This window comes from Plasmodium chabaudi (assembly GCF_900002335.3).
Source record: "Plasmodium chabaudi chabaudi strain AS genome assembly, chromosome: 6".
Classification (NCBI taxonomy): Eukaryota; Apicomplexa; class Aconoidasida; order Haemosporida; family Plasmodiidae; genus Plasmodium; species Plasmodium chabaudi.
Window position 1 is genome coordinate 771,287 of NC_030106.2, and position 17,819 is coordinate 789,105.

The following is a 17,819-nucleotide window of genomic DNA, read 5'->3' on the forward strand; positions in this document are numbered from 1 at the left end:
AAATATCCCTCTTTTTAAATTATAAAAAATAAATCTGAAAAAATATGAACAGCCATTAATGTTCAGAAAAAAAGTGTATATCACAAAACGAAGCAATTGCTTTTTGCTTTACTTTTGTAAATTATGAAAGGCAAAATTGTCAAAATTACCAAAATGGCCAAATAAATTGCACTTCCCCATTGAAACGGGTACACAAAAATCGTAATGTGAAACACACTTATGTACAACCTTTTAATGAAAGTTCAATGTATTGTCTGAAATTGTAAAACATGAACAAGTCACCAAAAAAGTAAAAAAAAAATATATACATACGTATATATATTCTGAACAAGCAATAATGTTTTAAACAAAAATAAAATATGTCTTTTTTTTTTTTTTTTAATAATATGTCCATATTTTTTTCTATAAATTGTGTGGGTGTTTATTTTTTTATAGCTTAATAGTTGGCGAGTTTTATTAGCCCTATCCACCCATTACTATTATTCTATTGTTCTATTGTTCTATTATTTTTTATTATTTATTTTTTTCAACCTTATTACGTTACTCATTTAATTCTTTACAATTTTTAAAAATATATTGCATGTTCATAATTGTTTTCTTTGCACTTTTTGCAAATTTTTAAAAGTGAAATGTTACATATGTATGTATACAATCAGACTATAAATTGTGAAAAGTGAAAGTTTATTTTTACAAAAAAAAAAAAGGAAATAAAGTTTGTAGTAAATAATAAAGCGGAATAAGACAAATAATCATATAAAACTATTTTATATAGTTGCACACAGCTGCCAATTTTGATATTAAAAAGGTTTTTATCATCATATGTATAGCATTATTTAGGCATCCCATTTTGAATTCACATTATAACAGTTTTTATATGATCTTCTTTGCTAGTATATAAAAGTTTGTGATTATATTTTAGCATTAGTTGTTGTTTTTCCAATTGTGAAATCGTTTGATCAGCAAAATTAATACCTGAATAATTTTCATATGTATGATAAATTGTTTCTATAATGGTTATCGGAATTTTAAAATTAAGATTATATATATTATCTAATATATTATTATTAACACCAAATAAATCGGCTGTATTATATTGCTTGTTCAGGCAATAAAAATTTATATCTATAAAATATTCTATTTTTATTAAATCATTTTTAAATTGTGGTATAATCCGATCATTTAAAATAAAAGTAATATTTTTATTTGAACAATATAAGGTAGACACATTTTTCTCAAATATTATTTTTGTATTTGTAATATTAGTATAATTTAAATCATGTTTATCATTCGAATTTTTATTAAATTCATCTTCATCACTAATTGTTGAATTTCCTTTTTCTATAATATCAGTATCATCATATAATTTATTTGTTGTTATATTTATAAATTTGGGATTCATTTTTATTTTTTCAACTCTCTTTAAATATATATCTGCATGTATTGTATATATATTTTTTGCCTGTTCAAAATTCATATTTATATTTATAATACTATTACGATTAAATATGTTTGTTATTTTGTTTTGAAATTTATCCATCAATGTAACTATACACACATTTTTATTTTTCATATTTACTTTATATATGTTCATAGAATTTATATTTCCATTTTTATTTTTTTTACTTTTTAATACACCCATATAATTATCATCAAACTCATCACTACATTCGTTGTTGCTTATTTCGTTAGATAGATCCATTAATGCTGGAATTTTGTTTTTTATTTTTTTCCTATTAATATGTCTAAACATATTTTCTTCTCTCATATAATTTAATATTGTTTCGATCTTTTCAATAAATTTATCATAGTATATTATTTCATCTTTTTGAAAGTCAGTTTTGGGTTCTTCGTTTTTTTCATTTTTTTGAAAGCCAATTTTGGGTTCCTCGTTTTTTTCAATTTTTTTCTCGACGCTGTTTATGGGCATATATTGTGATGCAACCTGATCAGTAATATATTCATTCGTTTTTTTATAATCCAAAAATGTTTCAATATCTGCATTACTACCTTCAGATGATTCATTACTCTCATCACTATAACCCATATAATTATTGTTATTAATTTTTTCTTCGATAAAATCGGGGTCCTTTTCATTGTATGAACATTTTACATATAAATTATCAAACCATCGTATTGGCATATATGTAAGTCCGTTAAACTCAAAATTTTCATAATTACAAAAATAAAAATTATGTAAATCTTTATCACCATATAAAATGCTATTATTTAAGTAGGAATCTGAATTTTTGGAGGGTTTCGATTTTTTTATTTTTTTATCTTCTATATCACACATGCTAGGACTACTTTCCAATTCCTTTTCTTGTTCCCTTTGTTTGCTTAGATCTATATCTTTGTTTTTTTCACTTTCAAAAGGTTCGGGATTTATTTGGTTAGTAAGGGTAGTGGACACATCGGTAGACACGTCATGCATTTCTTTTCCTCCCAACGTAGCTTCACCATCATTCGTAATAGTATGATTATGATTGCTTTGAGAAGAGCTGTTATTATTATTGTCTATACAATTAGTATATGCCAATGTTTTTATAAAATTTGTAAAATCTGGAATGTGTGAATCTTTTATTTCCCTCTGAAGAGTGTTAGCATAATAATTATAATGATATATTAAATAAAAAAATAGATGGGCAAAATAAAAGTAATTATAATTATTTACAACAAAATTGATAAGATGTAATGGGGAATCCGTTTTTCTTTGTAAACAAATGTTATATATACAAAGTAGATTATCTAAGTTTGCTTTACATTTATCATTATAAATATAAGAAGGTATTATACAACTATTAAATGGAGTTCTCTCTAAATTAGTTACATCTCTAGTGTTATTATATTCATTATTGTCTACCTCATTAGTATTAATAATATAAACTTCATTTACTTTAACTCGAAAATTGTGAAATATATATTTTTGCCCACCTGTTTTGGATGACGTTTTTAATTCATATGGTTTAATAGGGAAATTAAAAAAATCAAGGACGGGTGAATTTGTATATTTAGCTGTTAATATAGTAATAGGAAAGCATGCTTCATATTTTTTTGTTTCATATTGTTTATTATTTTTTATACAAACCCTTTTAACTGATTGTACATAAAGAAAATATTTAAATTTGATATTCTTCCCATTATAGGTTGGAGGAATAAACGGTGGAATAAGCAATTCAAGATTGTAAATATATGTATGATCATTTTTTTTAAAATTAATACCACTTGATAAAATAATTGAATTTGTATAAAATATTAAATATTGATTATTATAATAATTTTGTCTATTATAAAATGGTAAATTTATATTATTTTGTTTATTTATTAATTCAGGGGCACACACATTTATTACTTCATTATTAAACATGTACAATCCATATATATATACGACAATAAAATCAATTTCTATATTTTCGCTAGATTTTTTGGGACCATTTAATTCAAATACTGCTTTAAATATATCACCACTATGTGTAAACATTTCATCTAAATATATTTTCAGGGTTACTTTTTCTTCACCCTGTTCCTTTGTATTTTCATTTGTGTTATCATCTCGCTTGTTTCGAAAAAAAAAAAAATTCATCAATTTGGCTTGTTAAATAGCAATGATAATAAATCAAGCTCTTTCTTACTACACACAATTTTGTTTTATTCAAAATTAACAAAGTATAACCATCCTTATTAAGCTATGGAAGGAAAGGCTATACAAAATGCTGCTACTAAAATAAGTTTATGTTTTTATATGCTATAGAATATGCTTTAAGAAAATTTCCTTATACTATATTATACAGTTTTAATATAAAAATAAAGCTAGCTAAAAAAAAATATGTTACATTTTTTTTTTTTTACACTTTTGGCTGTTTAAATAAAAAATAAAATACTGTTCATAATTTTTGGGCTGTGGGATGGATACAAAAAAATGGATAATGGTGGGGACCTATATATGTATTATGAAAAGTTTGTTAATTATATGATTAGATATTTATTACATTGATAATTTAACTGAATTATAATTTTATTTTCGTCTGAAAAGGAAGAAAAAAAATATATGCATATTATTCCTGCGCTTGCATATATGTATGTATAATAAATTTATTATTTTTTTGAAACACGACACGGAGAAAATATTGCATCCTTAGTTTATATTATAAATACATATTTGATGTTATAATTAATTGGTTAACTATTTATAGATTATTTAATTATTTGGAAATGAATTAAATTTATGGCTTTATCATTTTATGAAATATTATTAATATTCAATTTAAATTAAAAAAAATAAAAAATTTGCCCTACTATTTATAACATATCAACTGTTTGATATCGTTGTCAATGAATTTGTTTATGTTACATTTTTTTAATCATCATAATTCTGTTTATTTTGTTTATTTATAATTAAATTTTTTTTATAATTTTGTTATATGTTCAACCTATGAATGTTTTATATATCCAAAGAACAGTTTTCTATATAAATGCCAGACAAACAGTTCACAAAAAAAAAAAGTATAAACTTATATGCTTTAGGACATGATAAATAAGCAAACTGATTAAACATATGCATAGGAAGAATAATAATCGAACAGAGAGTTGAGATATAGTGGGAATTATATTTTGGAAAAAATATATACATGATGATATAAAAAATAATTGTTACATAGTTGTTTTGGTTAATTTTGTTTCTTCATGTTTCTAACTATTTCGTCATAATGAGTAAATTTAAAAAGATAAATAAATTTAAAAAAAAAACACAAAAAGGTCATAAATTTTCAAAGCATGTAAAAAATGGAATAAATAAAGAAAAGAAATCTTTCAACAAAAAATTTAAAGCAAACAAATTTGGAAAAAATAATAAAAAGAAATATAATAGGGAAGAAAATGAAATCATTGAAACTGATGATGATAACGAAATTGAAGAAACATCAGAAAATAGTTATGACGAGTCAGGTATTAATAATACAAATTCAGAGAAAATTCTGAACAGCAAGGTAAATGATGAAAATAACATAAACTTAATAAACAATAAAAGTGACATATTTGAAGGACTATTTTCTGATTTAAAAAATGTGTTAAGTGAAAGTTTGTTAAATACATTGGAAAAGAATAATTTCATAAAAACGACGAGTATTCAAAAGTTAAGTATACCTAAAATAATTAAAGACAATGATGTGTTTTTAAAATCTATGACTGGGTCAGGTAAAACTTTATGTTATGCCTTACCATCTGTTCAGAAAATATTAAATTTAAAAGACGAAAAAAATAATATAAAAATAACAAGAGAAATGGGAACATTTATATTAGTTTTATCACCTACAAGAGAATTAGCAATACAAATAAATAACCTCTTTTGTATTTTAACAAAGCCATATCCATATATTGTCGTTTCATGTATAATAGGAGGTGAAAAAAAAAAATCTGAAAAAAATCGAATACGAAAAGGAATATCCATATTAACATGCACACCAGGAAGACTACTAGATCATTTACAAAACACTAAAGCATTAAAATTGACATATTTAAAAACTGTAATTTTAGATGAAGCAGATAAAATTATATTTTTAGGTACACAAGATAAAATTAAAATGATATATGACTTAGTTAAAAAAATTAAACATGAAGAATTTCAAAAAGTAAAAGATACACCTGAATTGGTAGATATAGATTCAGAAAAACTTGAATTAGTTTCTGAAACTTTTCAAATGGTATTTATATCTGCTACATTAAATAATGCAATAAAAAGCTTAGCAAATTATTGTTTAACAAATAAAACATTATGGCTTGAAGTTACAAACGATAAAACAAATAAAATATTATCTGGTAACGATGTGTCTATAAGTTTTGAACCGAATATAAATGATAAAGACGACAATTATGAATTACCTAAACAATTGAAACAACATTTTATTTTAATTGATTTAAAGAATAAATTTTTAGGTTTATTATATTTACTTTTAGAATGTATAAAAGACAAAAAAAAACCTGTTGTATTTTTTTCAAATTATAAAAGTATAGAATATTTTCAATTGCTTTTAAAAAATTTATATTGGCCAACTGATGTAAAAAAAAAAAATATTGAAGTTAATAAAATTTTAAATAATGAAATAAAACCAATATTAAATAAAGAAGATGAAATATTATTAAAAAAACATTTAGAAAAAAATGTTATGAAGCATTATAAAGAAAGTATGGACGACAATTTAGAAGGGAAAAAAAATAAATTACAAACATCCAACTTATTAAATTATAAAAATATAAATATAGATGATATATATATTGAAGACAGTAAAAATAATGAATATAGAAATGATAATAATATGTTATATAACATAAATGCAGATACTCATAAAAGAGTGTGCATGTTTGAAAATGTAAATATATATATACTTCATGGTAATTTACCAAAAGAAGATAGGTTAGGAAATTTCGAAGATTTTTCTAAAAATAAAAATTCGATTCTACTATGTACAGACATCGCATCAAGAGGAATAAATTTTAATGACTTAGATGTAGTAATACAATATGATTCACCACAAGTTTTAGAAGAATATATACATAAAGTTGGTCGAACAGCACGATTAAATAATGAAGGTACATCTTATTTATTTCTATTACCCGAAGAAAAAGATTTTATAACAATTTTAAAAAATAAAAATATATTTGTAAAAACCATTTTAGGAAATGAATTCATAAATAAGTTGAAAAAAATATATATACCTATATCTTTAAAATCAGTTGGAGGAAATATACTTAATTTTTTAGTTAACCATTTTATTTCAATAGTTAAAGCAGACCCTTCACTTTTAGAAAAGGGTGTAAATGCATTCTTAGCATCTATAAATTCTTATCATTCGATTTCAAAAGAATTACGAAATATCTTTAATTCAAAAAATTTACATTTAGGTCACCTTGCTTATGCATATTTGCTGGACAAAACACCAAAAGAAATATCGAACTTCAGGAAGCATCAAACCTACTTAAGCTTAAAGAGAGAATCCACTTTGAATAAGAAGGACAAGAGGTTTCTTCAGTCAAACAAGTTCAAGAAGGCGAAGAAGTAAAACGCTTTGGAAATGAAGAAGTAAAACATTCTCCCCACCATGTTTGATGCATCAACTAGCCTACGCTTTTTATGGCGTGCAAGTCTATTTGGGATATCCCAAGGAGAGTACTCTGAATTTGTTAATATATTTTTTTTTTTTTTTAATATGTTTATTTTTCATTTTGTTTTTCTATTACTATATATTTGATAACTAAATGTGAATAAACACATGTAAAAATGTAAAAATAAATCATATATCTTATACAATAGTGAGAGATGGCAATTTTTTTTGCTATCAAAAAAAAAAATAAGGATTACAAGTATTTCCCAATATAGAAAAAAACATTGTTCTTTTCATTATCCAAAAGAATATAACTAATTTTTTTAGTATGGCCAAATTTAATGGTTTTAAAACCCTCTTTTTGCTTTCATTATATATTTAAATTTGTGCCCATTTTTGTACTTGCTATATTTTTTTTCTTGTTTTTCATTTTTCAAATTGGATATTATACATTTGCCATATTGGTGGTTTATATTTTGATAATTATATTTTTCTATAAACTCTTAAAAATTGAAATAAAAAAAACAAGTGTATATAAAAATTTACGTATAATATGAACTTATCATAATTATTTAGATTGTTATTCATTTTGGAAAAAAAGGAATAATTATATTAAATAAAATTCTATATTTTTTTTTTTAATTTGACCTTGTTTAACAATATTTATAACTGATATAAATTTGTATGTCCATACTTTTGTATCACCATTTTTTATATAAATTCAAATTATCTTACCAACACAATGACTGAAAATAATACTACTGAAGGAAATGATATTGGCGAAAAAATAGCCAAAATCAAAGAATATTTGGAAACATTTGATCATCAAAATGAGACTAAAAGTTCGTTTTAGATAACTTATTAAATATTAAAATAATTGGACTTTGTATCTATATACATACATACCTTCATTTTATGCATACATATTTTTATTTCATATGATTGCTTATTTTGTTTCAATATCTGAAGGTATCCACGGTTTTGTTGACCTCCTTAAAAAGATAAACATAAAGATGGCTGTTTTCGATTTTGACTTGACCCTAATAGGAAAACACTCAGGTATTTACAATATCCCATTGTGTAATAATTATATGTACATGCATGTAAATTTGGCCACTTCTTTATGCTTGACTCCTTTTTTTACATGACTGTACAGGCGGATATATCGACAAACTCAATGATATTGAAGATATCGGAACATCGGTCACAAATGCTTTTAAAATTTTATCAAAGAGGCTTTATGAAAATAATATTAAAATAACCGTTGCAACCTTTTCAGGTGAAATGCGCAAACATGTTTCCATTTCTTATTTGTCTGACCATTTCTTATTTTGCCTGACCATTTCTTATTTTGCCTGACCATTTTTATTTTACCTAACAATTTCGTATTTTGCCTGACCATTTTTTATTTTCCTATTTGATGCCCGAACAGATGACGAGACAATCCGATATAGTAGGGGAAAGTCATCATCTTTGATCGCAGGAGAAGAACTAATTCAGCACTGTATTAAACACAGCAATTGTGAAACAAAAATCGAACGAGTTTATGCATATTACCCCTAGTAATACGAAATACACAAAACCCATAAAACTAGCGAAATGATCCATAAAGCTAGCGAAATGGCCCATAAACTAGCGAAAATATAAACAACTTTTTTATGTTCATATTTTTTTAGCTATTATAAGGAACCGAAAAAATACATGGCCCTTGGATTAAAAGAACCAATGTCTAACGACAAATCTTATCATTTAAAAAGGGTATACTCCCTAGAAAAATTTTATGAATAATAATAATCAGCTGTACTATTTTTTCAACATTCACAATATGAATTGTACATACATAAATGTATGGACAGAATACCCAACTATTTCCTTATTTTATTTTTTTTCTCTTTACAGATAAGAAAGGAATTTTCAGTTAATATTGACGAAATGATATTTTTTGATGATGATGTTAAAAATTGTATTTCAGCTAAAAAAGAAGGATACATTACTTTTAATGTGATAGGAAAAAAGGGATTTAATTTTAAAGATATCAAATTAATGCAGTAAGGACATATATTTAATCAAGTACCTACTACTGATTATATATGTGTATACATTTTATATACTTTAGAATATATATTTTCTGAAGTGAAAATGAGCTTTCAACCAAACCCACAATTATGTATTCCTATTTATTTTTTATTTTTATCGTTTAGCTGATTAATTTGCTATTATCATTTAATTTATTTATTTACTTTTTTTATATTTTTTTAATTTTTTTATTTTAATTTGTAATTCTATTACACATATATAAAAGGGTGATCTCTTTTCATATGAATTGTACAATAAATGGATAATATGAATATCATATGTGTGTAATATTTGATTTGCATTTTAAATAAAGAAAAACACTTTTTGTTATCACAAATATGGGGAATAAAACGAAAGAACTAAAATAACAACCGAGTAATAAATTATAATAAATTTATATGTCCATATATTTTGCCATTTTCTTTTATATCAATTTATTTGTATAAAAATACATACACATATGTATGTATTTAATTATCATTTGTTTTTATTATATTAAAATATGTTTTCAATCATGTGTAATTATGACATTAATCGTTAAACTAGCTAATAAGAAAAAAAAAAAATAAAATCCTCAAATTTCTAAATAAAATAAAATAATGGAGAATAACAGGATGGTGGAAAAAAAGAAAAAAAATATTAATGTGGTTGACAGATTTTTTAAAAAACATTTTTCATCTATATATATTATTCGTCTTATTTTAAATTTAGTACTATTAAATATTCTTGTGATTTATTTTGTTATACATTTTTTTTTTAATCAAAGTACACAAAATCGTATGAACAGTTCAGAAAATTTTAACAATTTATATTTTTTTAAAATAGTCCAAAAGAATGAAGAAACATATGAAAATGTTATCTATGTAATAAGTATTATATATGTTATATTATCTTTGGCCTTTTTCATTTTAGAATTTTATATAAAATGGAGAAAAAACAATGAACTAAAGTATGTGATGGGAATAGAGGACAACCAAATGTCAGGAACTAAACAAAAGGAAAATGAAAATAAAATAAGTAACAAAAATAGTACACATATTTTACCTGACCAAAATAGCTATTATGAACACACATTAAAAAACTCAAAGACAATAAATACTAGCCAACTGAAAGATCTAAATAAAAAAAAAAATGCACACACAAATATTTATATAACAACAAACTATATATTTGTATATACTTTGTTAATATTATTAGGAATAAGACAATATAATATAACCGAATATGTTTTGTATTTTTATTTTATACTAGCTATATGTGAGCTTATCACTCCCCTAACGATATCTATGAAGTTGATAAACCTTGTAACAAAATATTATAAAATAAACTTTTTAAAAAAAGAAAAAAAGAATAATAATAATAATTCAAATATAATGATTAAAAGAAGGGACATATATTTTTTTTTTTGTTATTTTGCAATTTTACGGTTTTTAAAAAAAACAAAAATTTACGATAAAATTATGATTAAGAAGAGCAAGCCAGTTCATGAACCAAACTTAAAAACTGAAAATAATCAAATAGAGATAAAAAATAAAAATGTCTTTTCAAAATATTTTGCCATACTAAAACAAAATATAAAGAAAAAAAACAACTATATATTTTATCATTATTTTGTTATTTTCTCTTTTTTAAAAAATTGTATAATACACATTCTGCACATTTTAAGAGGGTGGATGTATAGTCATATAAAGACAAAAGAAAAAAATAAAAATATGAATGAAGCAGGGCTCCCTCGAAACATTGAAAATGTTAATACTGATCTGGACAAAAGAGAAATAAATTATAATGACAATTTAAAAAAAAACATAAACATTTCTAATACCGTTGTAAATCATTTTAATGCGCCAAACGAAAGTACAAAATCTGAAAAAAAAAATGGTATACACAATAAAAATAAAATAACGAAAAAAAGTCTAGCAATTGAAAAGTCTGTTATTAAAAAGGACGACTTAAAACTAAAAGCTCTAGACAGTTCAGATAAAATAACTAGCCATTTGTCTATGAAAAAAAGGGAGCTTAATAAAATAATAAAAAACACAAATAAATATAAAGATTACTATATAAAATATAACAAATATAATAAAACAGCTAGTGATATGGAAGAAGAGGAATTAGAATTTGAGGACGAAGAATATTTTGTGAATAAAAATGTAAGTATGATCGAAAAAAGACAATTTAAAGTCATTGAAAATAATTCAAATGATATGAATAAATGTGAAGAAAAAAAAATAAATGTTAATCCTAATCAATTAGAACTTAAACATATTTATGAACACAATAAAGATAACTCTTTATATTTTTCAAACACATCATCCACAGAAGTTGATGAAAAAGAAACAACTGAAGCTGATCATAATAAAGAAAACATTTCATATAAAGATAAAAATGGTGTATCCACTAAATTTTATAATAATTATATGGCGAACCGCTGTAACTCTAATGAAGATATTCCATACTCATATAATAATAAGTACATAAATAAAGAAGGTGGTGACAAAAATTATTTTTCGAAAACCGAATTTGATCATGCACCAAGTTTAAATATAAACAAAAGAAACACAATTTGTACATACGGATTAACATACAAAATAAAAAAAAACGATGTGGACAAAAAAAATATATCTTTTGAAAAAAATATAAAAATAATTTTATCCAATTTTAAAAGAAGAATGGAAGTGTGCATATTTTTAAACGCTATTTATAAAATTGCATTACTCCTAAATATTTTAATAATTTTTTTTGTAATGAGTATTATGTTGCATATTAATTTGTATATTTTTACTATTAATTTAAAACCGTTTTTTTTTTATAAAATTATTTCTATTTTAATTCAGTGTTGTTATTTTGTTTTTTTCCATTTACACGTATACGAATATAATACTATGATAAAGTGAGTTTAATGCAAATAAAAGGTAAGACAAACATGTCGCAAGTAGCAATATGCCTTTGGCAATTTTATATAAGCGAAAATATTGCCTTACTTTTTTATTATGTCTATAACATTATAGGCATATAAATATTTGTATAGCCATACGTTTTTATTTGTTTTTTTAAATTTGCTTATTTTTTTTATTTTTTTTTTTGGCTAGCCAATAAGCTAAATTTTATGCATTTATTTGTATGACTTATTATTATTTTAATTTTTTCGTATTAACTGTTCATAAAATTTTGAATTTTTTTTTTTTTTTTGATCACGTGTATGTACATGATCATAATATATATGGGCATACAAAGCAAATAATATTGCAATAATTCAAAATTGTAGAATTGTGGGAATGTATATTTTTTCCCTTGTGTTTTCTTTTTCTTTTAATACATTTTAAAAAGCATAGTTAAAGAAAATAAATATATGTTAAACTAATTGAAAAAATGAAGTTCGAAATATCGTTTCTCGTTTTCTATGTACATTTTTTAAAGTTCATAATAATGAATAAAATAAAAAAATGCATGAACACAATATGGTGAATTAATTTAACGATTAGCTTTAGCAACTCTTTCAATTTCGTCTTTCTTTTTAATGGCATAAGAACTTGAAGATTCATTGGCACAGTGTATTATTTCTTCAGCTAAGCATTCTGAAATAGATTTGATATTTCTAAATGCTGCATTTCTTGCACCGGTACAGATTAAATAGATAGCTTGGTTAACTCTTCTTAATGGAGAAACGTCAACTGCTTGTCTTCTGACAACACCAGCAGATCCAATTCTTGTTGAATCTTCTCTTGGTCCACCTTTTTGTACAGCATTTACAAAAACTTGTATTGGGTTTTCTCCAGTCATCAAATGAATAATTTCAAAAGCATAAGCAACAATTCTTATAGCTTTTAATTTTTTACCATTATTCCTTCCGTGCATCATCATTGAGTTTACTAATCTTTCAACAATTGGACATAATGCCTTTCTAAACCTTTTCTTTTGATAACGTCCTGCTGTATGTGGTGTATAAACACAGGCCTTTTGGGATACAGCAATACAATCCACCTATATTATCAATTAAAAAATGTATATAATAATATGTATGTTCATATATATACGGTATTTTTCCACCAATCATTCATTATGCTATAACAAATGAAGGGGCACAAAATAGGCAGGGAAACATATTACAAAGGTAATCTCATTTGTATATATCATTTTTTTTTTATTCTTACCAAAGATAGATCAGCTATGTTAACGTCCTCATAGGACCATTTTTTAAAAAGTTTTATATCAGATGTTGCTTCCATTCTTTTAAATTAGTTAGCTATTAAAAAAAAAAAATTAAGATAATATATGAACAGTACATAAAAAAATGCAAGCTTATAAAATGGAAATAAATAAATATATGTCAGTACATGAGGGAAAAAAACGAGCAAGCATAAACACTCCTTATGGCTAAGGATAATAAAAAAAATTAATAATCATAAAATAAAAATAAAAAAATTGTTATAGTTTCCTATAACTATTTTACTTTATAAACTTATTTACTACAATAATATATATAACTTTGGAACATATTTACAATATATTATATAATAATATTATACACTTATTAAAATAACTATATTATATATGAAATTTAAAAATGCATAGTATATTTCTAAATCTATTATTTTTATGATTTCTTACCTTTTATTATAAATTCAAGAGTTTATCAAATATTCATAATTTAAGTATTTTATTTTATTAAATAAAAAATATATGTAAAATATTTTTTTACAAATAATTTTTTACAGTCAGGTGGAGCTTATATAATAACTTAATTTTGTTGTATTTTTATTTCCTCTCAAAAAACGTTATATATAACATGGATTATATATATGTATATATTATTTTTATTATACGATATGCATAATATTATTTATATATATTTTAACCATGCATTGCAATAAATGCATATTTTTAGCTTTTTTTAAACCGTGGATAATTTTTCGTCAATAACAGAGTCATATGCAATACTCACTGCAAGGATACGAGAAAATTAAAAACCCCCTATATACTGCCTTATAATATAGGGAAAAATATATTTACAAGCTATATAAATAATTATATAAATAATAAATATATAATATATATTATATAATATCTTGTTTTATACATACCAATGTAACATCAAAATGTTGGTATATATAATAAATATAGCAAAATTAAAAATATATCCATTTTTTTATTTACGTTTTTATTCTAGAAAAAGCATAAATTAAAAAATTTGAAAAATTAAGGTTTTAACTTTTTTTTGTATATATTTTTTTTTTCAATTGTTTCCAATCCCTCTTTCCACAAAAATATTATATAGAGAATAATTAAAAAATTTTAAAACATATTAATCTTCAATTGAATTGAAAACAATGTGCAAAAAAATTATATACTAATATTTTGTTCCTATTATTATGGAAAAATATATTTAAGTTTTATTTTAAAAAAATACAAAAATATGTTGGGAATATTTTTTTTATTATAGATCTATATACATAAAAAAACTGTAAAGAAAAGCAACACCTAGTTGGCTTGTAATATTTTGAGAATACTATTGAGGTATTTTTTTAATGTTTAGACTTGGCATATGAAAATATGAATTCCCATTTTGTTTTTAATTTTATATATTTTATTTTATTGATATATATAAGATATTAAAAGCATTCTCAAACATTGTATTGACACAATGATGACAAATTTAATTGAAATCGTTAAAAAAACATTAGTATGGGTTTAACATTAATTTTTGTATTTCTTACAACAAAAATGGTAAAAAAAAAATAACAAACGTAATATGTAATTTATTTTTTGTCTTAACTAAAAAGGTGACATTCTCAGTTTTTATTTGCCTCTTCAATATAAAGCAGTACAAAGTCCATTTGTTGTCACTACAATTTATTTAATTTACATAGTTGTTGCATGTAAAAAATAACTTAGAATTTTATTTTAAATAGTCAAACCAATTATAATGTTTTATTAAAAGAAAGTTATAAATAAGGAATAAAAATAAGCAACTCTTTTTAAAGTTTAGACATATTTTTTGCACACATATAAATCTACATATATGTGTACATATTTTTAATGGTCATAACTTTAAAGTTTGTGTAATATGGGCATATATTCTTAAGCAGCATACTAATCTGCGAATAAAGCGCACTTCATTGAATTAAAATTTTCTTAATAAGTATTTCTTTCAATGTGATAAAATTAAGATTAGGATATAAGACAATCTATGAATTAATTTTTGTAATTTTCCTTTTATTTTAAAGGTTTTTTTGTCTTAAAAATATAATAATTGCTTATATAAAAAAAATATTCACGTTTTAATAACTATTTGTCTATATTATAAATTTTTATTAATTTTTTTATGACTAGTACATAATTATTTCGACTTTTCAATTATTTTTAGCTACATATGCAAAAAAAAAAGTTAGTAAAAAGTTAGAAAAAAACCTACACATGTATGTACACCTAATAAGCTCATAATTTTGGCTATTTTTTTTTCAAAAGTAGCTAATTGCCTATTTTGAGGGCTATATAGCGAATATCTCGCTGTAGACTAGCTTTTTTCCCTTTTTATTTATAATTTTTATTATAATTTAAATTTTTATTATTATATATTTTTTGTTATAATTATAATTTTATTATATATATATTTTTATTTTTTATGTTTATATTTATTTTTATATTTATATTTTATGTTTATATTTTATGATTATATTTTTATGTTTATATTTTTATATTTCTTTATTTTGATCATTTTTCAAACTTGAATATTTTAATATTACCAATTTGATTTAATTTTGTGTGCACATTTTTTACTATTTTATATATTTTTGTTTTCTCAAATACTGTAGAAATACGTTATTTAAAATTACCAAGCAAGGCATCGTCCAGACACACACTATATACATACATATACAAAATCGTTAACGTCTCTAATCTTAATAAGACAGATATAAAAATGAATAAACTTTTATTGATATCTCTTTTTCTATACGGTGTTGCAGCTATAAGACCATTTAAGGGTAACTATGAGGAAGCTGCAAAGACTATAAGTGAAGACTTAGAAAGGAAAAGTAAAAAGAATGGTACTATGAATGATAAACCATTTAACTTAAGAGAGAATATAAATTATGAAAGAAAAAATAACTATGAATTATACACAGATATTGATGGTGAATTAAAACAACAAAAATTCAGTGTAAATGAACCAAGACAGATTTTAAAAAAAAATATGGATGACTTTAGATATTTAATAAATGATTTAGAAATCTTATTTGGTGTTTACAAATTTAATCCAAGAGATAAAGAAAAGGTATTAAGAGAAACTTTAAAGCCCGAATCATTATGTTTTACTATAATGGGATTGATATCAAATCATTTAGATGAATTCAAAGTAGACAATGCACCAATTTATGGATTATATATTAAGGGTGAAAGAAATAGTAGTTATGAAGTAGATAGTACTTTAGGAATATATGCAATTTTATCTAATGTTACAATTTCAGTTGGAAATTTTACATTCCCTGAAATGAAAAATGCACCATATCAATTACCATATTTAGTTGGACATTATGATAGTCGAACTGGATTTAAGAATAAAGACATCGCATATCTTTGCCCACTTCCAACATTTTTAATAGATGTTATAAGAACCACAAAATTTGGTTTAAGAGTATCTTATAATGGCACAGACATCGATGTAAAGGAATTATTTCCAATTACTTTATCTTATGCTTTAGAAAACAAAAGCATGTTACCTGTTTACAAAGAAGATAGTAATTACAAAGATGAAAAAACAAAATTGTTAAATATATTATCAAAGGAAGCTGAAGATATACCATTTAGAACAGTTAAAGATAAAAGTATAAGTGGTAAAGGAGTTAAAAACCCAGAAGAACGATTATTAGTATCAAAATCATTTTTTAACTCAAGAGAGCAAATTAAAAAATTTATATCTAGCTCAGGAAAAACTCCTATGGATGAAAATTCAATAGCATTATATTTCTTAGCATTAAGTCAAAATGCTTTTTCAAAACAAAAAGGTTTTGCAATGTCTAGAATAACAAATATTAATGTAACTAATATTCAAAAGAGTAACACTGGATATTTATCACAATATAGTATAAAAGTAGGACTTGAAAATAATAGTAGTATTACTATAAATGGAGTTGTAAGTGGAAAAAATATATTTGTACCAAGCATTCTTGAAAAGAATAATACCACTGGTACTTCAGGATCTCCCAGTATATCCTTTGACAATATCCCATATTCCTATGGAATTTATGTGAATGAAGGAGGAGCCGGTTTAGTTTATTTATTTGCCGATTTAGTATTTAATTTTAACAAAGCATTTCCATATAATGTAAACAACTTATCGATGTTTGTATCGAGCAAGTAAAAGTTTTACACAAGACGATTGTAGATGACAATATTGATAAAACAAATTTTCTATTCAAGCATAGTTTTCATTGTTTTTAAAACAGTATATCCGTGATATATAGCAACGTTTTATTTACGTTTACTTTGATTTTATTTATGCTATTATATTTTTTTTTCTTAATACATGCATTACAATTTCAACTATTATATGATGTGGAATGCTGTATGATTATTTTGTGTATATCGTATATGATGATTTTTTTTTTGGATATATATATTACGTGCTTAAAAGGCTTAAACTTATTAAGA

The 17,819-nt window shown here is 23.2% G+C and overlaps 6 protein-coding genes across 6 annotated transcripts; 4 read left to right on the plus strand and 2 right to left on the minus strand.

The window, feature by feature from the left end:
* Window positions 1-853: 853 nt before the first annotated feature.
* PCHAS_0620400 (conserved Plasmodium protein, unknown function) lies at window positions 854-3,580 on the minus strand (the record flags this gene model as incomplete). Its single annotated transcript, XM_729727.2, has 1 exon — window positions 854-3,580. One exon carries the CDS (start codon window positions 3,578-3,580, stop codon window positions 854-856), a length of 2,727 nt encoding a protein of 908 aa, XP_734820.2.
* Window positions 3,581-4,703: 1,123 nt separating this feature from the next.
* Window positions 4,704-7,052, plus strand: PCHAS_0620500 (ATP-dependent RNA helicase DBP7, putative; the record flags this gene model as incomplete). Its single annotated transcript, XM_016797535.1, has 1 exon — window positions 4,704-7,052. One exon carries the CDS (start codon window positions 4,704-4,706, stop codon window positions 7,050-7,052), a length of 2,349 nt encoding a protein of 782 aa, XP_016653477.1.
* A 784-nt stretch (window positions 7,053-7,836) lies between these two features.
* Window positions 7,837-9,146, plus strand: PCHAS_0620600 (rhoptry protein, putative; the record flags this gene model as incomplete). The annotated part of the gene is made up of 6 exons (XM_016797536.1): window positions 7,837-7,936; window positions 8,064-8,153; window positions 8,251-8,373; window positions 8,527-8,656; window positions 8,771-8,852; window positions 8,994-9,146. 6 exons carry the CDS (start codon window positions 7,837-7,839, stop codon window positions 9,144-9,146), a joined length of 678 nt encoding a protein of 225 aa, XP_016653478.1.
* Window positions 9,147-9,769: 623 nt separating this feature from the next.
* Window positions 9,770-12,064, plus strand: PCHAS_0620700 (conserved Plasmodium protein, unknown function; the record flags this gene model as incomplete). The annotated part of the gene is made up of 1 exon (XM_733626.2): window positions 9,770-12,064. One exon carries the CDS (start codon window positions 9,770-9,772, stop codon window positions 12,062-12,064), a length of 2,295 nt encoding a protein of 764 aa, XP_738719.2.
* A 577-nt stretch (window positions 12,065-12,641) lies between these two features.
* PCHAS_0620800 (40S ribosomal protein S5, putative) lies at window positions 12,642-13,396 on the minus strand (the record flags this gene model as incomplete). The annotated part of the gene is made up of 2 exons (XM_729536.2): window positions 12,642-13,151; window positions 13,322-13,396. 2 exons carry the CDS (start codon window positions 13,394-13,396, stop codon window positions 12,642-12,644), a joined length of 585 nt encoding a protein of 194 aa, XP_734629.2.
* A 2,693-nt stretch (window positions 13,397-16,089) lies between these two features.
* On the plus strand, window positions 16,090-17,529 carry PCHAS_0620900 (common gametocyte gene 1; the record flags this gene model as incomplete). Its single annotated transcript, XM_728035.2, has 1 exon — window positions 16,090-17,529. One exon carries the CDS (start codon window positions 16,090-16,092, stop codon window positions 17,527-17,529), a length of 1,440 nt encoding a protein of 479 aa, XP_733128.2.
* Window positions 17,530-17,819: the final 290 nt, after the last annotated feature.